The sequence below is a fragment of the Schistocerca cancellata genome, chromosome 7 (assembly GCF_023864275.1).
Source record: "Schistocerca cancellata isolate TAMUIC-IGC-003103 chromosome 7, iqSchCanc2.1, whole genome shotgun sequence".
NCBI lineage: Eukaryota > Metazoa > Arthropoda > Insecta > Orthoptera > Acrididae > Schistocerca > Schistocerca cancellata.
The window spans coordinates 524,531,329-524,556,563 of NC_064632.1; the positions used below are offsets into that span (position 1 = coordinate 524,531,329).

Genomic DNA, 25,235 nt, shown 5'->3' on the forward strand with positions numbered 1-25,235 from the left:
GTAATGAAACAGTTTGTTTTTTAACTTAAGTCGTTTAAGAGGATGTAAAGAGATTTTTTTGTCTGTGAATGTTTGTTAGACTATTAATTAGCAAACAGAGGGGTCACTTTCCTCCTAGTTATTCATGTGTGAATAATCTTGTGTTCAAATTGTGTCTGATTGTTAAAGTTTTTATAAGGGAGTAAACATAAGAGAGTAGTGTTCAGTAGTTGGAGCCTGTTTCAGAAAAATTCTTTTGAGTCATGTCAGGATGTAAATAAAGCTGTCATTGTCTTTTATTGTACAGGTAGCCTCCTTCTATTATCTTATGAAGGCTGCCTGTGACACTAGGCAAAAAACTGGATGTTTTATTTACATGACGACAAGGTAATTTTACTGAAGCAATGTAAATATAGTTTGCGGCTGTTTTTGATATGCCCAGTGTTTTAAAAGTTGTTTTCAGTAGGTTAAGAATCCAAAGAGTGTATTTTACCCCTGTAACAAATTCATTACACTGTCTCAGGTACTATTTTGATGGACATCCCTGAATAATGTGGAATTTCACTATGTTTTTTTATCAAATGGTTTATACAGATGGACTTAGTCTTGAATCCTCTGTCAGTTTTAATTGAAACACTTTGTACTCAAAGCTCAGTATAAAGTAAATGTGTTTGAAATTGAGTAGTTCTCACACCTCATAATCAAGGTGATAAGCAAAAGTTGTATGTAACTGGCTTAGTGATATATGTCTGACTGGAATATCTTATTTTTTTATTTTTATTTATTTATTTATTTGTAAACTTAATGCATTTTAGTAAGTCCTCACTTGGTATAGCAAACCAGAATATACAAAAAGCTTTGCAATTACTTTTTCACACATTTCCCACTTCATATATTCAATAATGTCTCGTTGTTGTAATTACTGAAAAATTAAGATGTGTCTTAATGACAGTATTCATTTGTTTTCTTACAGGTAAAAAATTACCTGCCTTCCATCTCAGCTGCCATTGGTGTATTTACCCCACAGCGATATGTATGGAGGACAGCAATAGCTGTACATGCACTACCTAGACTGCTTGTTGCAAAGATGTACCACCGATATTATCAGAGTGTCCTATATCCAGGGATACATTTTCTTGCTGCCATTGCTTGTTGGCTCAATGTGATGGAGAATTTAGCTCTAATAGGTTTAACTTTTATATCATCAGCAGAAAATTATGGTAAGTTCTGTAATTTCAATAATAAGTGTTCAATTATTTATTATGTGTCATTGTTGAATAACATTATGTGTAAAGATAGCACACCTTCTTTCATTCATCATGTTCCATAGATCACATCAAGATAGAGACTGTTAAGGGTCTTGGAATAAATCAGGATATACATTAACAAAAGAGAAGCAAATGAGGGACACTTAATCTTTATGCTGTGAAGCAGTAAAGTATCACTTCTTCTTCTTCATATTCATATTCATATTCATATTCATCATCATCTCATGACATGGTTTTGCATATGCAAGTCATTCATAGAGCCTCTCCCAATCTTCTCATTTCTCACACAGTGTATTGTTCAGCATTTCCTCCCATTGTATTCCTCTTTGATTCACATCAGCCTTAATTTCCTCTCTCCATTTTTTCATGGTGTTCCAATTGGTCTGCTGGATTCTGTCCATTCTACAGCTTTTGTTGGTAGTCTTTTTTTCCATTATTTTGATGTGGTCAAACCATTTTACCATATTTCTTTCCATAATTTCTTTTACTGGATTGATCTAAAGCATGTTTTATATTGTTTCATTTCTGATCCTATCAAGTAATGCATTACCCAGGATTCCTCATAAGAAATGCATTTCTGTTGTTTGTATATTTGATTTCTGGCCAGGTCGGAGATTTTCTCCATGTTGTGACGGGATTTTATGTTGTCCTCATGATCATTTCATCATCATCATCATCATCATCGACAAGCAAGTCACCCAGTATGGCGTCAACTGAGAAGAATTGCAACTTCGCAGTTGAACTTCCCCAGGTAGGGAACCCCTGGCTGTCAGTGCCCATACACTCACTTCATTTTCGTTCTTGCATTGATCTTTCTTTGTTCAGGTCCAAAATCCTAACAAATAGGTCAGAATTGCTGAATAATATGACTTGCTTATCATGATCTTTGCTTTGGCAGGTGTTTTCCATTGTTCCTGATTATGTCTGATACAAAGTAAAAAAAAAATCAAACAATGGAAAATCCAGGATGGAATGTAACAATACCAGAGAAGGAAAGTTGCTACTCACCATATAGCGGAGATGCTGAGTAGTGATAGGCACAATAAAAAGATTCACACACTCGTAGCTTTCGGCCATTAAACCTTTGTCAGCAGTGGACACACATACAGACCTTGGCGTCTTCAGAAGCCCAAAGTGATTTTAAGCTTGACACAGTACAAGAAAACTGGTACTCCAGGTTTTGTTTTTACAACTTTGTTTTCGTCTATTTTAAGTACATACTGTAGTTTTATCATTTTTTATACAGATGGATCCCAGCAGGAGAATGCTCTCGGTTGCTCTGCTGTTTTCTCTGATAGGGCTTTTAAAGAGGGTCTTCCAGAACAATTTACAAATTATGATGCGGAGTTGTATGGCATTCCTTGGCACTGGAGAGGGTTCACAGACATCACCGTATGAGTTTTCTTGTCTGTTCCGACTCTCTTAGTGCACTGCAAGCACTTCACCAAATTTGAAGACCTGCTGATTCAGCTCATCCATGACTCCTTACAGCGGCTCCAATACCGTGGCAAGGAAGTGATCTTTCACTGGGTACCTGGCCACGTTGGGATACAGGGTAACGACATGGCCAACAAAGCTGCCAAGGAAGCATGTTGGGATATTGCTGTCCATGAATGTCCCATCCTGTTGCACACCATTATCTCATTTTCTGACAGATGCGTCATATGTCAGTGGGAGACTAAGTGGTTGCAGGTGACAAACAACAAACTGCGGTCACTCAAATCAACCACAAAGTCTTGGTAGACTTCATGTCAGCGTCGCCACTGGAAGGAGGTTTTGCTTACCTGACTGCACATCGTGCACAGCCCTTTCATACATGACTTTCTCCTCCGGCGGGAGGATCCACCACTCTGTGAAGTTTATGGCGTGCTGCTTTCAGTTCAGCATATTGTGGCTCTGTGTGTCCTGTATACTGATATTAGGGCAGCGCTCAGTCTCACTGGAAATCAGCCCACCATCCTCGCAGATACTGGTAAGTGTTACAAGAGTGGTGAAATTTTGTGAACTGTCAGGATTTATCCCTAAATTGGTGGTGAAGGGCGGCAGACTTTAATATGTTATAAACTGCTCCGCATGTGGGGACAACCTTTGTCCCTAACCATGAGATTTACATGCTGAATTTTCGTCAGGACGCTGATGACCATGATGTCAAGTGCCCCTCAACCCAAATCACCACCATCGGCCAAAGAGATCTTCATTGGAAATAGACAAAACACACACACACACAATGACCACACACTGGCTGCTGAGGCCAGACTGCGAGCAACAGCACATGAGGGGAGAGGCAACTGGGTGGTGGGGGTAAGGAGAAAGTTAGGACAGGGAGGGGGAGGGATAGCATGGTAGGGGTAGGGGTACGGGATTGTAAAGTGCTGCTTGTGGGAGTCTACAGGTATGAGGTGGAGAGAGGGTAGGGCAGCTAGGGGCAGGCAGGAGGTTAGATGGAAGGCAGGGGGAGGGGGGGGGGTTAGTGGAAAAAGTATAGAAGTAAAGCAGTGGGTGCGTTGGTGGTATAGAGGGCTGTGTAGTGCTGGAATGGAAACAGGGAAGGAAGCTAGATAGGTAAGGACAATGACTAATGAAGGTTGAGGCCAGGTGGTTTACAGTAACATAGGGTATATTGCATGGAGAATTCCCACCTGCACAATTCAGAAAAGCTGGTTTTGGTGGGAAGGATCCAGATGGCACAGGCTACGAAGAAGTCATTGAAATGAAGAATGTCGTATTGGGCAATGTGCTCAGCAATGTTGTGGCCCAGCTGTTTCGTGGCCACAGTTTGTCAGTGGCCTTTGATGCAGACACAGCTTGTTGGTTGTCATGCCCACGTATAATGCAGCACGTCACATGACTGATTTTACAATTTTATGCCTTTGATAGGATAGGTGATGCTTGTGAGTGGACTGCAGTAGATGGTGGTGGGAGGATGTTTGCGATAGTTCATCCATCTAGGTCTATTACAGGGATATGAGCCATGAAGTATGGGGTTGGGAGCAGGGGTTGTGTTGGGATGGACAAGGAGATTGTGAAGGTTTGGTGGGTGGCAGAATACCACTGTGGGAGGGGAGGGAAGGATAGTGGATGGACATTCATCATTTCAGGGCACAACAAGAAGTAGTCAAAACCCTGTCAGAGAATGTGATTCAGTTGCTCCAGTCCTAGGTGATACTAAGTCACGAGGGAAATGATACTCTGTGGCAGGATGGTGGGACTTTGGGAGGTGGTAGGTGACTGAAGAGATAAGGCATTGGAGATCTGTTTTTGTACAAGGTTGGGAGGGTAATTACAGTCTGTGAAGGGCTCCACGAGACCCTTGGTATATTTCTTGGTATATCTCTTCACGCAGACGGGACAGTCATGAATGGCTAGGCTGTATGTAAGGGACTTCTTGGTGTAGAATGGGTGGCAGCTGTCAAAGTGGAGTTATTGCTGATGGTTGGAAGGTTTGATATGGATGGAGGTCTGATGTATCCATCTTTGAGGTGGAGGTCAACATCAAGAGAGGTGGCTTGTTGGGTTGAATAGGAAGAGGGTGAAGGTGTTGAGGCTCTGGAGAAATGTGCTTAGTGTGTCTTCACCCTTGATCCTGATCACGAAGATGTCACCACTGAATCTGAACCACATGAGGGTTTTGGGATTGTGGTTGTTTGGGAAGGATTGCTCTAGATGCCCCATGGATACATTGGCATAGGATGGTGCCGTGCAGGTGTCCATAGCCATACCTCAATTTGTTTGTGGGTAATACCTTGAAAGGACAAGTAATTGTGGGTGAGGATATAGTTGGTTATGGCAACTAAGAAGGAGGTTATATGTTTGGAACTAGTTGGGTGCTGAGAAAGGTAGCATTCAGTAGTGATAAGGCCATGGGCATTAGGGATGTTAGTCTAAAGGGAGGTGGCATCATTAGTGACAAGCAGGGCACCATGTGGTAAAGGAACAGGAACTGTGGAGGAAATGATTGCTATCTTTTATATAGGAGGGTAGGTTGCAGGTAATAGGCTGAAGTTGTTGGTCTACGAGAACAGTGATTCTCTCGGTAGGAGCATGGTAAAGTCACAATGGCGCATCCTGGATGGTTGGGTTCATGGATTTTAGGAAGCATGTAGAAGGTAGGGGTGCGGGGAGTGGTAGGGGTGAGGAGAAAGATGGACTCAGGGGAGAGGTAATGGGATGGGCTGAAGGATTTGAGGAAAGACTGGAGATAATGCTGGATTTCTGGAATGGAGTCACTGTGGCAGCATTTGTGGGTGGATGAATATGACTGCTGGCAGAGTCCTTCTCCCAGGTAATCCTTGTGATTCAGAATGAGAGTGGTGGAGCCTTTTTCGGAAGGTAGGATTATAAGGTCAGTAATAGTTTTTACGTGGTGGTTTGCTGCTCTTTCTGCATTTGTAAGGTTAGTTTGTATGTTGAGGGATTTGGGGAATGGCGGTGAGGCAAGGTTTGAGGTTAATAAATTCTGGAAGTTAACAGGAGGTGATTTGGGGGCAGGGGTGTGGACCATAGTTGGATGGAAGAGTGAACTGAGTCAGGCAGGGTTCAATATTGGTCTTTGTTTGAGTCTGTTTGGCAGGATTGGTGATAAAAAAATGTTTCCACTGTAGGGACCAGGAGAAGGAGAGAAAGTCTTTAACAAGTCCTACATGGCTGAATTTGGGACTGGGGCAAAAGGTGAGGCCTTTGGAAAGGACTGTTACTTCTGCATGGCTAAGGATTTTGTAGGAAAGGTTCATGATTGTGTTTCAGGTTTTGACTACCTCTCGTCGTACCCTGAAATGAGGAACATCCTACTCACTATCCTCCCCAACCCTCCCACAGTGGTATTCTGCCACCCACCGAACCTGCATAATACCCTTCTCCATCCCTACACAACCCCTGCTCCCGACCCCATGCCTCATGGCATGGCCTCAGGTAGGACTACCTGTGAAACCAGTCGTGATCTGCAAGCCAAGCTGCAATAACTGTCCTGCATTCTACATGGGCATGACAACCAAAAGCAGTCTATCTGAATGAATGACCACTGACGAACTGAGACCAAGAAACAGCTGGACCACCCTGCTGTTGAGCACGCTGCCCAACATGACATCCTTCATTTCAGTGACTGCTTCACAGCCTGTGCCATCTGAATCCTTCTCACCAATACCAGCTTTTCTGAACTGTGCAGGTGGGAACTCGCCATGCAGTGTATCCTATGTTTGCATTACTTTTCTGGCCTCAAACCCTGTTAGTCATTGTCCTTATCCATCTAGCTCCTTCCTTGTTCCCATTCCAGCACTACACAGCACTCTATTTCACCATTGTACCCACAGTTGTTTTACTTCTCCTTTCCACTCCCCCCCCCCCCAACCCCCCCGCCTTGTTCTCCGTCTAACCTCTGACGGCCCCTAGCTGCCCTACTCTCTCTCCACCTAATCTGTGTGTGCCCCCACAAGCAATGCTTTCTGTACCCCTACCCTGCTATCCCTCCCCCTCCCTGCCCCAACCTCCTCCTTACCCACACCATGCGATTGCCTCTCCATCATGCACTGCTGCTCCCAGGCTGCCCTCAGCAGTCTGTCTGTGTGTGTGTGTGTGTGTGTGTGTGTGTGTGTGTGTGTGTGTGTGTGTGTGTGTTGCCTGTTTCCGACGAAGGCCTTGCTGGCCGAAAGCTAACTTTCTGACAGTCTTTCTGTTGCACCAATCTGCAACTCATCTCCTCTATATGGTGAGTAGCAACTATCCTTTTCACAATATTGTTATTTCAAAAACATATATATTTAGTTAATGTCACCCCCAATATTCTCCCTATCTCTGTCCTTACAATTCTCCGTGAAAATTTTGCATTGAGGAACATAGTGCTGGAAGTATTCCTCTGTGTGCTCCTTGATGTACATGCCGCTTTTTCTTTCACTGCTTCAACAGACTAATACCTTGTTCCTTTTAATGCAGACTTGACCTTGGGGAATAGATAAAGGTCACATGGTGCTATGCCAGGTGAATAGGGTGGGTGACCTAACACTGGAATGCTGTACTTTACTAGAAACCTCTTAACAGACAGTGTGGCATGAGTAGAACATATGACCAGTTGTTCCACAATTCAGGTTGTTTTTTTCTTATTTTCTCAGAGAGTTTTGCAAGAATCTCAAGGTAGTAATGTTGATTAATAGTTTGACCAATATTGAAAACAACAATCATCACCACTTTGAATGTAGTTTTTCTCATTCACGCTTTTTTTGCTCTCACTGATGGGCACTTCCTTTGTTTGGATTTGTCTGCATTTGTGGATCGTAAGTGAAAAAAGAAGATTCCTCACAAGGTGTCACTCTTTCCAAGTAATTAGAATCATTTTCAATAGTACTCAGTCTCAGTACAAACATTTTCACAGGCTCTTTTTTTTTTTTTTTTTTTTTTTTTTATTGTGAGGATTTTCATCCCCAGTTTTATACAAACTTCTCTCATATTAAATTGGTTATGTAAAATTTGCCTCATGCATTCTTTGCCAATTCCTACAGTTTGTCAATCAGTTGAATACTCAACTGACACACACATTGAATCAGATTTACTACTTTTTTGATATTTTCATCCGTTTTTGGCATTCAGTGTCTTCTTGACTATCTTGGAATTGCTCAAACTGCTCAGAAATGTGCATACATAATGAACAGTCTTCGCTGTAAACTTCTTGTAGTAAAAGGTAGGTTTCAATAGCAGTTTTTCCTAGTTCTGTGTGATACTTCACAACAATTCATTTTTCCGTAATTACAATTATCATTTTTCTGGCAAAACAAAATAACTGCTTTTACACAAATGAAGGCCAGGACCACAATGATTTGTCTACAGACACAAGGGATACCGCATTCGACTGAGAAAGCTTCACTCCTCAGAACTGTTGGTTATTATCTTTGATACATGCAGGCTTACTGTGTGACAGCATCAGTCCAATTATTTTATAGCCACACCTCGTATTCATTTTCAGCCATTGGTTCCTATCTTATACTCAGCGCAGGGTCCTCTACTAAGTGTATAATTTTGACTCTAAAGATCTGAGACACCCTGTACATCCTGTCCGTTTGTTACTGCAACAGGTGAGGATTTTGTTCTACAGACTCACAATGCTTGAAGACATAGAGCTTACTTGGTATTTGGATATCTTGAACAGCAGACACTTCATTGCCTGAAATGGTCAGCTTAATGTGAAATTCTTATAGCTCACTTATGATTGTCTAAACAATCACGCAGCTCACGGGGCTCCTCCTCCAGCTTATGCCGGAATTGAGCAGCTGTGCAACAATAATGACATTCATTTTCCATAGAGCTGCAGGTACCATTACTTCTGGCACTACTTCTTATTGTAAATGCTATGTTGCTGTTTGTATTAATCAACTTTGTGTCGATGTTACCTGTGCCTAGCCATGTATTCCTCTTTATGGACAAATTTCATTACATTCATCTCGAAAAATTGTAGGATATTACATTTTATATTTTGCTTTTGTTGTTTTATGGATTTCAGTATAATGAAAAACTCTAGTTTTTTATTTTGTTATTAGCATGAACTTGTTCGCAAATGCTAATTTTACACATATTTTGTATGAATTCTACTTCCATGATGACACTAAGGGGAGGGGGTATAGAATTTATCGCCATTTTGTGACTTTTTTAAAGCGCATATACACATGGTAGATGTCATCACAAGATATGGAGTGCTTTTGTATATCTGTTGCTTTCTCTTATTCCTAACCATGTTTTCATTTTTCTTTTCAGCTATACATGAGAAGTGCTTTATCACATTTATGATAACATCAGAGCTTTACATGTTGCTGACATGCTACTTGCTCAGAAAATTCCGCAGATTTCCTCCTGATAATGTTGAATCAAGGTCACTGAAGATTAAACATCAACTCTTAGTGATAAACTTAACATCATTTGCCATGGCAGGGTATTTCTTCAAGAGACACAATTGGTACTGTGAACCTGGAGGTAATACTTTCACTTCCAATTTTGCAATTTTTAAAAAAAAAAAGATGCAGTAGAAAGGTTGTATGCATGCAAGAGATTCCATTTATTTTATTAATCATAGTTCAAATGTGTAACAAACTATGACCATTAACAAATATTTTGAAATTTTGTGGCATATTGAAACTATGAGCTGGACCGAGAGCTGTCCGCAAAAAGCAAAGGTCCCAAGTTCGAGTCTTTGTCTGGAACACAGTTTTAATATGCCAGGAAGTTTCATATTAGAGTGCACTGTGCTGTAGAGTGAAAAATTTGTTTTGGAAACAAATATTTTATTTGGCTCTCGAAATATTAAATGGTTTCACACTCTCAGACAATTAAGATGAAATGAGTTTAGCTTATTTAATAGCCTTTACATGTATTAAGTTCATATATGCTGCATTGTTACATATGGACATTGCAATTGTAAAGTTTATTTACTTATGGTGCTTTACACCTTATTAGTGTGTATACACTGATACCTGTCTGTAACATATGGTTTTGTCTTTTGGAGTACAGTGCCTTTCACCCTGAACAGTTTTAGCTTTTGCGCAACTGTGTCGTGATTTCCCAAGTCAAAAGCTTTTGACAAGTCACACAGTAGTCCCTGTTTCGTACTTTCGGTAAAGAGTCAATGAGTTTTTGTACTACTTTTTATAACCTTGTTGACTTGTGGATAACATATTGTATGCTGTAAACAAAACTTGATCCTTTATAAAAAGACGTATTCAGAGGCTTAATAAAATAATTGTTGGTCTTTAGCTTTGAGGGTCCCTGGAATTGTCACTTTTGAACAGTGGCAATACCCTCGTAATTTTTAAGCTCTCAGGAAACAAGCCTTCTCCCATGGATTTTTTAATTTCATTGGTCAGCAACTGAATCTGAAACAATTTAGTTATTTTGTTTGAGATGGCATATGTATTGGGATTTTTAGTGCTCTTCAACGTATTTATGACATATTTTACTTCTTCCTCATTTGTGAAAAGGGAGAAATGGAATCACTTAGTCGGCATCTTTTCACTTTTAAAACATTTATATCTGTGGTATAGAAAGTTCTGATTGGATGTAAATCATTGACTAGTAGAGAAATTGGGTCAGTGACAGCCACATTAACAAAACTGACAACTTTGCTAGTTTTTGAACAAATCCTTTCCTGAGCTTGAGTGGACATTCCACACACACACACACACACACACACACACACACACACACACACACACACACACACACTTGTTTGACTACATTGTGCATTGTGTTGGCTGAAAGCAGTCCAGCAGGTAGAATTGGGTGGAGAATCATTTGAGTGGAGTGGTTGAGGGAAGAAAAGAGGTGGGGGTGGCTGATGGCTCAGGAGGACACAGCAGGCATACAGGATAGGAATGCCAGTGGGAGAGGCAGCAGGTGCATGGGACAGAAATGCGACTCATGGGCTCTGGAATTGTTGAGTTTATGCAGCACACGATGACGATGATGTGGGGGAGTGAATTGGTAGAAAATGACAGAATGAAGGAAGGGGAGACTGGGGAAGAGAGTGTGGGTGCATGATGTTAGCAGAGACTGAGATCAGAAGGATTATGGGAACAAAGGATAACTCTCATCTTAGTAATTCAGAAAAGCTGTTGCCGATGGGAAGGATCCGGATTGCCCTGGTTGTGAAGCAGCAATTGAAATGATGTGCTCTGTAACATGTTCCGCCACTGGGTGGTCAACTTTGCTCTTGGTCATAGTTTGGCAATGACTGTGCATTTGGCTGGACAGTTGGTTGGTCTTCAGGCCCCACAAAAAAGCTGTGCAGAAATTGTAGCACAGCTTGAATATGGCATAGCTGCTTTCACAGTAGACCCTGCATCTGATGGGATATGATAAGCCTGTGTTGGGACTGGAGTAGGCTATGTTGGGTGGCTGAATCAAAGAAGTCATGCAACAGGGTTTCAAGGGGTCGGAAGTTGGTGTGGCATATGGGTGGGCCAGGATATTGTGCAGACTGGGTGGGCAGTGATATACTATTTTAGGAGGTATGAGAAGTCTTGTGAGTAGGATGCCCCTCATTTCCAGGCATGATGATACGTAGTCGAAGCTGTAATGAAGGACCTGCTTCAGCTGTTCCAGTCTGGGATGATACTGAGTGATGTGCCTGGTGCTCCTTTGCAGCTGGTTCTTGAGGCAGGAGGGAGAATTAGAGGTATGTGATGGTATGACATGTAAAATGTGTTTGCAAACTAGGTTTGAAGGGTAGTGTCTGTCGGAGAAGCTCCAAGGCAGAACTTAACAACTCGCTGATTTTGAGTGTGAGCACTTGTGTCTGCTCCGACTCTTGCTCATGAGCAGAGCAGTTGGAGCGTGGAGGGGAATGAGGGAAATGTGTTCGCACTATGTGATTGCAACAACACGGGGGAAAGTTGAACTTTGAAGTAGGGGAGGGTAAGTTTTGAAACCAGAGCCATGCAATGGTGAACTGGCAATGACTATGCCAACAGTGTCTTCACACTTCAATGTGTAGTGTAAGGAATCTTATCATTTTACACAAAGTTGGGTTTAAAAAATGTTTATCATATTGTAAAGTAAGGAAACTTTCAGAGCATTCTGTTTACAAAAGCACTACATGTCTTACGAGATCAGGTAATACAGAAACGGAAAATATGATGGATCTGAGTGTGTATGAGAGGTTTTAAAACTTAAAAGTAAGCACTCTGAAGAAGGAGAAAAAGAGGAAGAAAATCACTACTTTTACTGAAGTCCTTGTACCCTCACAGATGAAGGTTTACTAAAAGAGCACTTGGATGTGGCAGCTGAAAATGTATGTCCATGTCAGGTAGAACATCTTTGTGTTGCCACAGATGCCAATCATGCGTCTCACACAGGTTATGGCAGACAACATTCAGAACCAGCTTGCAAAATATTTGTAAAGATTTTTGCATATTTTTCAGTGCTCTACAGAAGCATGGATATCGCAGACATGCAGCTGAATGTGCCATTCTCAACACCATTGAAGAAAGTGTAGAAAATAAAAGTTTATCATGGAATTAATTAGTTTGTATCTACAGACAGAGCACAAGTCATGTTGTGGGGAGGGGGGGGGGGGGGTGAATAAGAATCCAAAGCACAACTGAATGGGAAAATGAAAAAGCTTAGAGTGCCCAATTTGTGAGCTTATCTTTAGCTTGAAGTAATTGATCTGTAGTGCAATGGGGCATGTAGAGTGAGTCTAGATTCCTACAAGCATTTCCTTCAGGATCAGTTTTTTCATTTACACAAATCTGCACATGGCTCTCCACCCTGTTCCCTGTGGTAGTGGTGGGGATACATACTCACTGCTTGCAGGCCTTTGCTCATCCTCTGCCCATGGGGCACATTTGCTGTGAATCCTTGCCTTAGTGAAACCTTCAGCATACTTAACAGGGAATTCTCGTCAGTGCAGATGCATGCATCCATGGGTGGTCAGGCTATATAGAAGTAAATTTTGTTGTGGAAGGAGGTGACATCTATCAAAATGCATGTACTGTTGGTGGTTAGTGCACTTGGTATTGTCACATTGAAACAACAATCATCGCCAAACCTGAAGGGAGGTTTATTACTGACACCAATGTACAGCCAGAACAAAGCTGAATTCTTGGATGGAGAATGCTGCAATTTATATGAACATTCGTCCTGGTCATCAGGTGTTTTACGTAGTCATCCTGAATGTCATCTGGTTGAAATAGGAACAGTGTACGCAGTGAATAAAAAAAAAAAAAAATGATGTGGAGCCTGTATTGCCCAATTTCTCTGTATTGTACATGAATGTCACGCTGGGCTGTATTGCATCCCAATCTCTCTGTTTGATATCATCATCCATTGAGAGCATATCTGCCAATGTCTTTATTAAAGTGTCTGTGAGACCATTTGTCTGTGATGTCGCAGTGTGAAGTTACCTTTGATAATAATCTCGACTGGAAAACTTTTCTATGATCAGAGATCATCACACAGGGTGCTGCATGCTTCGAGGGGCTTCGCAATTTTTGAGGCTTTTGCAGTCAGCACAGCTCTGTTGACAGGATAGTGGATGAAATACTCAGTGCAGACTAGTATCCATGGATTCCCATTTGTTGACTTCAGAAACCTCCCCAAGGGCCAATTTCAATTTGGTGGAATGCCACAACTGCAGGCAAGATTGGTTCTAGATCCCTTGAGGTAATTCCAGCACATACTTCCATCATTGGCATTACTTACAGTGGCTCACATCGTGTCTAATGAATTGGTAGAGACCTTGTCAGTGAAAACTGTGTCTGATTCTATCTAGAGTTTTCATGAATCAAAGGTAATGAGATGTTAGAGCTTCATGCAAATGCTTAATGATAGCTGGCTATAGATGAGCTGGGATCACAATTGACCGATCACAGTTAAACATTTCCACCGCACTGGTTCTCTTATACAGTGTTCCATTTATTAACTGGGATTTACCTTTGGTCTGCTCTACCTCCTTCAAAGCTTCTGTAATTTTCCCCCTGTCAGAATCAATGTCATTTAAAGCAGCAACGACTGGCTCGCTATCCTTCTGGTTATGTTGGCTTTGCAGTTTGGTTTCGTTGAGTAATTACCTCATCCTTTTGGCATTCTCTGGTCCCCCTCTGGGGTTTGACCTCCATTACTAAATTTCTATTCCATAGTGTGAGCCATCTGGGGAAGAGCACCTTACCTAGTGTCTACAGTGTGTGTGCTCCTAGTTCCTTCCATCTTTTCCTTCATGTCATAGTCTGATGTTAGGTAGCCAGCATGGTAGCCAGCCTGTGTGGTGGGGTCACTCTGTTCCCTTTTGGTTGAGCCCCCTGAAACCACAGGGATCACTCTTCTGATACGTGAACTGTGACCACCTCATGTAAGCCTAGGAGTGGTTGCTTGTCATCCTGGTGCATCGGAACTCCAGGCAATGGCTGCCGTGCCAGACAGCCCTTTCTGTGGCTGGGTGGCGCCCATGGGGAGAGCCCCTGATTGGAGTGGGTGGTACCAGGGCGGACGCTATGCAAATGAAACACATACGGGTCCAGAACTCTGGCCGTTCTTCTACAGCCGTCTCTTTGCATGGAAATGATACTTTTAGTGCTGCTTCTTCTGCCCCTTCAGCCTTCCATTCCATGGCTACCACTTGGGAGGAGGGTCAGGCTCATCGGCTAGGGGCAAAACCTTTCCCCCACTATCTGGTTTGCACCAGGACTGATGGGGATACTTTCACCAATACTAAACCTTTATTTTTTTGTGGAACACATTGAAGACAAGTTTGGTGAAGTGGACTCTCTGAACAAGGTGCGGTCGGGTTTGTTGTTGATCAAAACTGCTTCAGCTGCCCAGTCTGCAGCCCTTCGTGCCTGTGACCATCTTGGCACAATTCCTGTGTCCATTACCCCCCACCAGTCTTTGAATATAGTTCAAGGTGTAATTTTTCACAGGGACCTCATCCTTTATACTGATGAGGAACTTAGGGACAATCTAGGATGGCGGGGTGTTCACCTTGTTCGGCACGTTCAGAAGGGCCCGAAGGATAATTGCATTGATACTGGTGCCTTTATCCTGGCCTTTGAAGTTGGTACCCTCCCTGAAGAGGTCGAGATTATGGTTTATTGATGTGATGTGAAGCCATACATCCCACCACCTATGAGATGTTTTAAGTGCTTGCGTTTTGGCCACATTTTCCCACTGTTTGCAGACCCCTCTCTGTTGTGACCGTGGATGTCCACTCCATGAGGGGAGTTCCTGTGTTCCCCCTGCTGTGTGTGTTAATTGTCATGGCAATCATTCTCCATGTGCACCGGATTGCCAAGCTTACAAGAAGGAAAAGAAGATACAGGAGTATAAGTCCCTTGATCGTCTAACCTACACTGAGGCTCGTAAGAAGTATGAAGTCATTATCCTGTGTCAATGATGTCCAGCTATGCTTTAGTTACATCTTCACCCCTTCTTCCCCCTTCCTTAACCCAGTCCCAAACTCTTCCCCTCCTCCCCTCCCCTGCAGTTCCCACACCCTCCCGTCTGGGAGCTGCTCCCCTCCCCAGCCAGAGAAGTGTCCCACTTCTTCGGTATTTGCCATTCAAGGGTGCCCCTTCCAGGACTCCCCTTTCTGGCACCTTCCAGGCCAAAGGTCTGCTGCCACCCAACAACCGTGAGAACCACGGTCTGTGGGCTCCCAGATCCGCTCTCTTTCTGTTCCAGATCTTGCTGCAGCTGCCTCCTTTTTGCAGCATAGCCCTCCTTGATCTCAAACAGAAAAGAAGAAGAAACGTAAGTCCCGGGGCAAGGAGCCTCTGGTGTTGTCAGAGGTCCCATCCCCACCTTCGCAACCTGCCTCTGACCTGCTGTTCGTGGATGTCGCCCTCTCCTTGTCAGTGATGGATGGTGACCTGGCAGCATGAGTGGCTTTAGCCTGTTCACCCCCCATTTGAATCATCATTTTGTGGTTATTCGGTGGAATTGTAATGGATATTACAGTCACCTTCTAGAGTTGAAATCCCTTATTTTGTTTTACTCTGCAGCTTGTATGGTTCTACAGGAATCTCTCATTTTACTGATGATCACTCACCGACCCTCCGTGGGTTATGTGCTTTCTGTCTAAATCGGGTCTGCCTCCTACGGGTCTCTGGTGGCGTTTGTATGTTGGTCCATACGGATGTTGCTAGCATGTGGATTCCTCTCCAAACTACATTGGAAGCAGTTGCTGTTAGGGTTCACCTGGACTCTGGGGTCACAGTTTGCAATCTTTATCTCCCTCCTGACAGAACTCATACACGTGCTGCCTTAACTGCTCTTCTTCAGCAACTTCCTCCTCCCTCCCTCCTTCTCGGGGATTTTAATCCTCATCATCCCTTGTGGGGCAGTGCATTTCCATCTGGTCGGGGTCTTCTCATAGGCCAGTTTCTTGCAGACTAAGACTTGTGCCTTCTTAATGATGGCTCCTCTACTCATTTCAGTGCCAGTCATGGTACCTTTTCTGCCATTGATCTTTCTCTTTCTTCTCCCTCCCTCCTCCCTTCATTACACTGGTCGCCACATGACTACTTTTGCGATAGTGATCACTTCCCATTGATTCTCTCACTCCCTTCCTGCTCCCCGATGGACAGGTTACCTCGTTGGTCTTTTCAACGTGCTGATTGGCCTCTATATACAGCACAGGTCATTTTTTTTTCCCTGTTTGTTGGATTGTATTGATGCCGACCTACATGACGTGTCTGATGTGATTGTTCATGCTGCTAGCCTTGCTATTCCACACTCATCTGGACCATTTCACCACCGGCAAGTCCTGTGGTGGAGTACGGCCATTGCCATTGCCGTCTGTGATCGCCGTCGAGCTTTGCAACACCTTAAGAGGCACCTATCCACTGCCATTCTTATTACCTTTAAACGCCTTCACACCAAAGCCCGTTACGTAATCAAACAGAGCAAACGGGTGTGTTGGGAACGCTTTGTTTCTTCCCTCGTTTCTACTGTCCTATGTCACGGGTATGGGCTACATTTCAGTCTCTCCAAGGTTGCCATTGGCAGTCTACCCTCCCAGCCCTTGCCCTCCTGGATGGCCTTTGCACAGACCCATTGATTCTCACGGAACGTCTTGCGACCCATTTTGCAACAGCATCAGCATTAACCTCCTGTTCAGCTGCTTTCCTTCACCAGAAACAGCGGGCCAAAGCTTCCGCCTTATGTTTTACCCCTTGTCAGTCAGAATCTTACAATGAACCTTTTACCGAATGGGAACTTCTTTCCGCACTTTCTTCTTCCCCTCATGATACGGCCCCTGGCGCAGACTCCATTCATAACCAATTGCTTCAACATCTTGGTGCTCTACGACGACAACATCTTATCTGGGTGCTTAACTGTATTTGGCACCAGGGTGACTTTCCTTCTCAATGGAGGGATAACATCACGGTTCCCGTCCTCAAGCCTGGTAAGAACCCCCTGTTTGTCAAAAGCTATTCGCCAGTTAATCTGACAAACGTTGTTTGCAAGTTACTTGAACGAATGGTAGCCCGTTGGCTCAATTGGGTCCTCGAATCTCCGGATCTATTGTCCCCTTACCAGTGTGGCTTCCGAGAGAGACGGTCTCCAATCGATCATTTGCTTTGCTTGGAATCCAAAGCTCGGCAGGCATTTTCCCAGTGCCACCATTTGGTTGCAGTATTTTTCGACCTATGCAAGACCTATGACATGGTTTGGGGCCATCATACATTACTTACACTTCATGAGTGGGGTGTTCGGGGCTCCCTCCTGATTTTTATTCGCCAATTCCTGTTCCATCGGTCATTCAGGGTTCAGGTTGGTACTGTTTTTAGTTCTCCATGGACCCAGGAGAATGGCATGCCATGGGGTTCCGTATTGAGTGTACTTCTTTTCCTCATTGCTATAGATGGACTTGTGGCCTCTGTCGGTCATTTGGTCACCCCCTGCTCTGTATGTGGATGGTTTCTGCATTTGGGTTAGTTCCTCTTTGATGGCCTCTGCAGAGCGGCAGCTCCAGGGTGCCGTATGGCATGCCTCTGCGTGGACCCTCTCACATGGGTTTCAATTCTCTCGTTTAAAATCGCGGGTGGTCCACTTCTGTCACCGTACTAAGGTCCACCCCGATCCAGAGCTCTACCTCGATGCACAACAATTACCTGTGGTCCCACAGTTTCATATCCTGGGTATTCTTTTTGGCAAAAAGATCACTTTGCTGTCTCATATCAGACTTCTGAGGATAGGGTGTTTCCGTAAACTCAATGTCCTTCGCTTTCTTGCCCACGCCTCTTGAAGTGTGGCTCATTCCACTCTTCTCCACTTTTATCAGGCTTTAGTGCTGTCTCGCTTGGACTATGGTTGTCAAGTTTATGGTTCGACTGCTCCTTACACACTGCTCCTCCTGGATTCGGTCCACCATCGTGGTATCTGTTTGGCCATCGGTGCCTTACCTACTAGCCCTGTTGATATTCTCTTGGTTGAAGCTGGTATCCCCCCCCCCCCCTTTTCTGTTCAGCGGTCCCGGCATCTGGTTTCTTATGCAGTAGCTGTCCATTCCTCTCCCACTCATCCTTCCTATTCTCTCCTATTTCCAGACCAAAGACGTCGCCCACCTGATTCCCGCCCACGGGCGTGTTTACTGGTTGGGCTCCGCCATGCATCTCTTTGACGTGTTTTTCAGCTTCCTTCTTTGTCCTGTCTCCCACATCTCCCACATTCCCTCCCCAACACCCCCCCCCCCCCTTGATTAGTTCCTCGGCCCCGGATTTGGATGGATCTCTGTCGAGGTCCGAAAGATTCCGTTCCCCCGATGGTGTTCTGTTATTTTATCTGCCGAATTTTATGGGAGTTTTGGGATGCTGTTGTTTTTTACACTAGTGGCTCTAAATCTGCTGACCAAGTGGTCACGTCCTCTGTTGTCATGGAAAATCATCTCCTGCCAACTGCATTTGGGGTGTTTACTGCAGAATTGATGGCAATTTCCCGGGCCCTTACCTTTATTAAACAGTCCCAACTCAACCGTGTTTTGTTATGTCTGGACTCAGTGAGTGGCCTTCAGGCTATTGGCCAGTGTTTTTCCCAGCATCCCTTGGTCTCGGCCATCCTGACCGTCTCACTGATCTTCACCATGCTGCTTGTTCCGTTGACTTCCTGGCCTTGTGGGTATCTCAGGTAATGAGCTTGCTGATCGTTTGGCTGGGGGAGCAGTCACTTAAACCCCCCCCCCCCCCCCCCTTCTCTGTAACCCCTCCTGTGGTGGATTTACGGCTTCATATCAAATCCCACTTAGCACAATCGTGGGCCAACTCTTGGGAGGCTACCTCCCTGTCTAATAAACTTTGTGCGATTAAGGTGACACCTGTCCCATGGTGTTCTTCCTTCCGCCTCTCCCGAAAGACTCGACCATCCTGTGTTGTCTCCGCATCGGCCATACCAGGCTGACCCATGGTTTTCTTTTGCTTAATGAGCCACCCCTACTTTGTGGTTGTGGAGCTTTCCAGTCAGTAGCCCACATTTTGGTGGAATGCCCCCTTCTTTTGGTTCTGCGTACTAAGTACAGACTTCCCCGCACTTTACCTTTAATATTGGCAGACAATTCCCAGATGGTTGACCTGGTTCTCAGTTTCCTCCGTGAAAGTGGTTTTTATTTTCTGTTCTAAGGTTTTTAATCTCCCTCTGGAGTAGGGGCAGGGCGGTGAGGGTTGAGGTGTCTCGCACTGTAATCTATGTTTGGAGATTCCTGCTCCCATCCCTGGCCAAGATCCTCTTTTCTCTCCCTTTTACTCTGTTTTTATCACTTTTAAATTTGGTTAGTCTCCTTTTACACTATGCATTTTTACATTCTAGTAGTTGAACACTTTTGAATAGCAGGTGGTCTTGCCTGTACTGCATCAGAGGTGGGATATTTCCTGCCTCTAGCATAGCCTGGAACTTGCCCGCTTGCCGACTTCTCTCCTTTTGTTTCACCATTCGTTACGACTCTTCTGAGATGCAAATCTGTCTGAATGGACCACCTTTGAAACAAGGGACTGATGACCTTGCTGTTTGGTCCCTGCAACCCCAATCAACCAACCATCTGCTGTTGTCTTGGAGAAGGCAGCTTAGTGATGGCAGGGCGACCCAATACCCCAAACTCCACACCAGAGGATGAACGATTGTGTGAGGCTCCAGTGGCACCAGGCTGAGGAGACCCCATTTTTAAGCAGTGGAACGTGTGAAGATGGCTAAATCACTGCAGGTAGGTCCATGATGGTGGCGGAGAGGAAGGCTGGCAAGAGCCTGACAGTTGGGCAGCAGTCGAGGCTTCCAGGCATAGTGACTGTTGTAGTAGCTGCGTCATAGGTACATCGTTGTCTCCATGGCAGCTTATGACACAAGGTGGGGGATCGTAACATAGCCCAGCAGTCTGAAGATGACTGGCTGGCCCCAAGAGATGGGGGGAGGGTGGTCAGGTAGGGGGGTGGTAAAAATACCGCTGTCTATAAGCTGATCACACACAAGAAGTACCACTGCTGCATTCTACCATCATGTGGAAGCTTCTCAAAGGATGGTCAGTGTTCAAGAACTCAGTCACAGCCTCATGGATCAGGCTGAAGTGTGGAAGTGGCTTGCTGCTCCTGGGGGTGCCGTGTCAACATGGATTGTTGACTGTGGCAGATAATGTCCAGAACAAGGTGCTGTGGCAACAGCACCATTTGGTTCCTTACAATTTGACACTTCTCTACAAGTGTAGAGTATCCCACTGGCTCACCTTTATTTTCAGTTGAAGGTGGCACCTCAGACCTGCTAGTAAGGTGTACGAGTGTATTTGTTTGAGTTTTTCTGGGCGTCTGCCTCCCTTGTTCAGCATCTCTAGACCTACTTCTGACACCCTCATTACAGACTAGCTGTAAAATAAGTATAGACTGAGCAGTAGAATTTTATAGAGATACTGTTGAACAGCCTTCCAGCCACTCAGCAATACTTTAAGAATAAAACAGCAGCCTACATCAGAAGGCAATGCTTTGCTGCACAATCAAATCTGAAGAACTGCATTATCACCACCCACAATCTGGAGGGTGTGGAGACAGCATGTTACTGCAGGTTGAGGCCAGGATAATTACAGGAGTCGAGAATGTTTTGTAAGGATGACTCCTATCTTCACAATTCAGAAAAGCTGATGGTGGAGGGGACGATCCAGATGGCGTGGGAAATACCCATTGAAAGCAAGCACATTATGTTCAGCTGCATGTTGTGCCACAGGGTGATCTACTTTGCTCTTGGCCACAGTTTGGCAGTGGCTGTTCTTGCTGAAAATGAACAGTTGCTTACTAGCAATCGCTAATGTGCATTGAACATGATGATACACTGTACATATAATACCTCTGTCTTTTATGTAGCCATAGCATTCTTGTCAATAGCTGTGATTACTAACTGCTCATTACAAAGCAGTTTAAAATTAACCAGTTTTTACAAGCAAGCCACAGACCAGAAAAGTCATTCATTTTAACCCTTTCAGACCTGGTGGTCACAATTGTGTACATAAAGTTTGTTCACTAATATTTCGCTGACAAGAAATGTCAGGTGCATCCAAACCCACTTTTCACATTTGTGTATGTTTCTTTTAGCCATGCTCCAGCAGCTGCTGCTCTCTTGTGATCAGTCTGTGAACCACATAGCAAAATATACTTTCTGGTGTTGTCTCTCTGTGGGAAGCCATTACTCATTGACTTTATTGCTATAATAGTCATGTTGTGGGTTTTGTTTATGAATGTTTTGTGTGATTTCCTTCTTTTGGAAACATTAGACATTCTTTCAGTGGAATTTTCAGCAATTTTATTCACTTCATATTTGTTATGTATCAGGTAAGACTAATGTACACATTTGTGTACAACAGGTCCTTAATGGTGTAAAATAAGAAAAATAACCTAAAATGTGTGTCAGCTATATTTGCATGGCTATGGTAGTTATGTATGGAAATATTTCAATTAATTTCAGTATCAGCAGCAAGAAAGGAGAATAACTGACCTGTATATATGATTTTATTTTATATTGCTGGCTTTTGTCTTTCAAATATGGATAAGGAATATCTTTCTGTGGAGAAAGATTGGGACTTGATTATGGACATAATTGAAAATGGTGGCGTTTCTGACATTAGTTTGAGAGTAGATGAGGATGACAGTGTACCACTTATTGAAAGACAGGCTCCACAAATAGCAAGACGTGTTGGAGCAAATAAAGTGGGCGACACCATATCTGAATATGAAGATGATGGAGAGGTGGTGGATGATGAAATTAACTTCTTATGCAATGAAAACAACCCAGAATTGAATAACCTGTGTGACAACATGATGGTGACACCTAAAGAATCCATAAAATGGAAACGCAAGCCTCTAAGTACCATTGCAGAAACATACCAAGCTCCAAATTTCGAAGATTCTCTCTTGTGTTCTAAATACAATGCAATACTTCAAAAGATATATGCCAGATGATTTGTTCACTAGCATGGCACCACATACTCATATTTATGCATTACAACGAGACAAAACCTCATTCAAGCAGACAACTCCTCAAGCATAAGAGATGCTATTTGGTTTGCATATATTGACTGGCACATTGAAATTTCCAGATTATAAATGTATTGGGATACAAGCATGAAGGTAAATGTATTTTGGGAAAACATGTCACGAGACAGATTTTTAGAATTATGAACAAATTTACACTTGGTGAACAATCTGGAAAAGCCACCTGAAAATAAGTATAAATTTTACAAATTCAGGCCAATTTACTCAGCCATTCGAAAATGCTGCAGTGAACTACCTATAGAAGAGAATGTTGGTGTCAGTGAATGAAATATTCCTTTCACTGGGAAGTTTTCTGCAAAGCAGTATGTCAAAGGGAAACCAAGTCCATGGGGAATCAAAGTCTTCATGTGAAAAGTGTGGAATAGTGCAAGATTTCCTTTTGTATCAAGATATCAATGCATCAGGTACTGTCCATCAAAACAGATCTAGAAAGAACTTGCCTTTTTCAGATGATAAAACAATAATGAAACAAACCAGAGGTTACTGGGAAGAAATCACCAGTGCTGATGACATTACCATGTGTAAGTGGTTAGACTATAGGCCAGTTGTATTGTGTTGAAACTTTGTTGGTAAAGGCTCAGTGGATAACGTTGAGTGTTGGGACAAAAAACACCATAAATATGCGACAGTAGAAAGACCTGAAATAGTGAGAAGATATAATCATGCAATGGATGGTGTGGAACTATTTGATCAATTGACAAGCTACTACAGAGTTTTCATCAGATCTCGAAAATGGGCTTTCCATATGATTTTTCATGCTGTTGACTTTGCCATCGTGCAAAGTTGGTTGGCATACAGACAAGATGCAGACAACCTGTCTATCCAAAAGAAGAAGCAAATGGACCTTCTTTCCTTTCATATCAGGATAGCAGATGGATTGATACTGTGCCAGAAGAAAGTGACTGAAAAGAAGTGGGGGCGTCTGTCTGACAAAGAACTGGCTTCAGACATGAGAGTCATACCAAGAAGAAGAGAAGAATTATGAGCAGCTACAGAGATACAGTTTGATTCCATTGATCATTTGCCTTTGCATGATGTAGGAGCTCCAATTCACTGCAAATTTCCAAATTGTACAGGGCGTTCTAGAATTCAGTGCAGAAAATGTAAAGTACATTTATGTCTCCAAAAGGACAGAAATTTTTTTTGCAGTTTCATGCAAAACTTTAAAATCAATGTTTTGACCATTGTTGTTTAAATAAGAACTGTAATTTGGAATTATTTTTATTGTTTCTTTTGTTTTAAAGGGAAATAAAGAGTGGCATACTTGACCCATAGTGTTAACTTCCGTAATGTATGACATGAAGCTCGAGACCTGATGAACACAATTGTGTACATTAAATATCTAGAAAACTAGAGATCAGGTGAAATTTTTTCTTAGAAAAATGTTGTCAGGAGAGTCACCTGAATGTAAAAATGACGTCAGATATTTTTTTAATAAGTAAAAAAAAAATCGGGTCTGAAAGGGTTAATAAAATAATTAAAAAAACTTATCCAAGGACAAGGCCCAGTTAGTAGTGAATTTAAAACCTCAAGAAGAATAAAGAAATACCAAACCTGTGTGTACTGCATCTGGCGCAGTGAAACTGAAGACTAATACTGAACGGATGTATTATTGTATCTCCAGGTTGACTCGTAGTTACTGTTTAATTCAACAATGCAGGTAAAGATGGGATTGCACATTAAATTGTACACAGGCATGATTAAAAGGCACTTACACATAAGCTTTCGGTCACAGCCTTCATCAAAAAAATAAAGAGAAACACACGCCATTATTCACTTGTAGTAAACACACCTCACAAATACACGACCGCCAGCCCCGGCAGTGGGACCAGAGTGCAACTATCACATAGAAAGGGAAGCGGCAATCTGGAGGGGGCAGAGAAGGGAAAGGGATAGGAGTGTATGGGTGAGAGAGAGAGAGAGAGAGAGAGAGAGAGAGAGAGAGAGAGAGAGAGAGAGGAGTGCTGTCTAGCAGGTTCTGCAGGGATTAGAATGCCAACAGGCACAGCGTCAAGAGGTTGTGGGGCAGGGAGGTGGGGAAAACAGAAAGAAAAAGGAGAGGACTGGGGAAAGATGGGCAGGTGTGTTGGCAGGGGCGACAGAACCCAGGATGGGAAACGAGAATGGGAAGGAGGTGATAGGACAGAGAGGGTGGAAACTATTGGGTGGAGGGTGTGGGGACAGCATGTTACCATAGGTTGAGTCTGGGACAATTACAGGAGGAAAGAATGTGTTGTAAGTATAACTCCCATCTTCACAGTTCAGAAAAGCTGGTGGTGGAGGGGAGGATCCAGATGGCTTGGAAAGCATCCATTGAAATCAAGCATGTTACGTTCAGTTGCTTGTTGTACCACAGAGTGGTCTACTTTTTTTCTTGTCTGCAGTTTGGCAGTGGCTGTTCATGCTAGTGGACAAGTGAGTGGTAATCATACAACAGGAATAGAATCCTTGTGGCAAGGGGTTCAAATTGGGTATGGCATAGGGATGGACTAGAATTTGTGGAGATTGGGTGGGTGTAAGAACACCACTTTAGGAGGGGTGGGAAGGATCTGAGGCAGGATGTCCCCCATTTTGGGGCACGATGGTAGATGGTTCCATCTGCACCTCTGTCCACATTAAACCCACCAACCTCCAACAGTACCTGCATTTCGACAGTTGTCAACGCCTTCACATAAAAAAATCCATCCCATACAGCCTGGACAGCAGGAGATGGCATATATGCAGTAATGAGTCCCCATGTCCAGTATGCTAAGGGTCTCACCAAGGCCTTCACAGACAGGCAATATCCCCTGGACCTATTCAGCAGACAAATCTCCGCCTTTCTTCCAACCAGCCCCAGGAACCAGCAGCAAAGGAGTGGAATTCCACCTCATACTGGGACAACTGAACCACATCCCTCGCCAGGGGTTTGATACATATCGCCATGCCATGAAATGAGGAATATCCTACCTGTGATCCTTCCCACCCCTCCTAAAGTGGTGCTCTGCCACCTACCCAGCCT

General features: G+C 43.5%; 1 protein-coding gene across 1 annotated transcript in view; it reads left to right on the plus strand.

Moving 5' to 3' along the window:
* Positions 1 to 25,235, plus strand: part of LOC126092626 (post-GPI attachment to proteins factor 2-like) — a 55,951-nt gene that overhangs the window by 24,397 nt on the left and 6,319 nt on the right. Inside the window, exons 2-3 of the mRNA XM_049908345.1 lie at positions 953 to 1,199; positions 8,982 to 9,197. Of these exons, the coding sequence (XP_049764302.1) occupies positions 953 to 1,199; positions 8,982 to 9,197 (463 nt within the window). The remainder of the gene's footprint in view (positions 1 to 952; positions 1,200 to 8,981; positions 9,198 to 25,235) is intronic.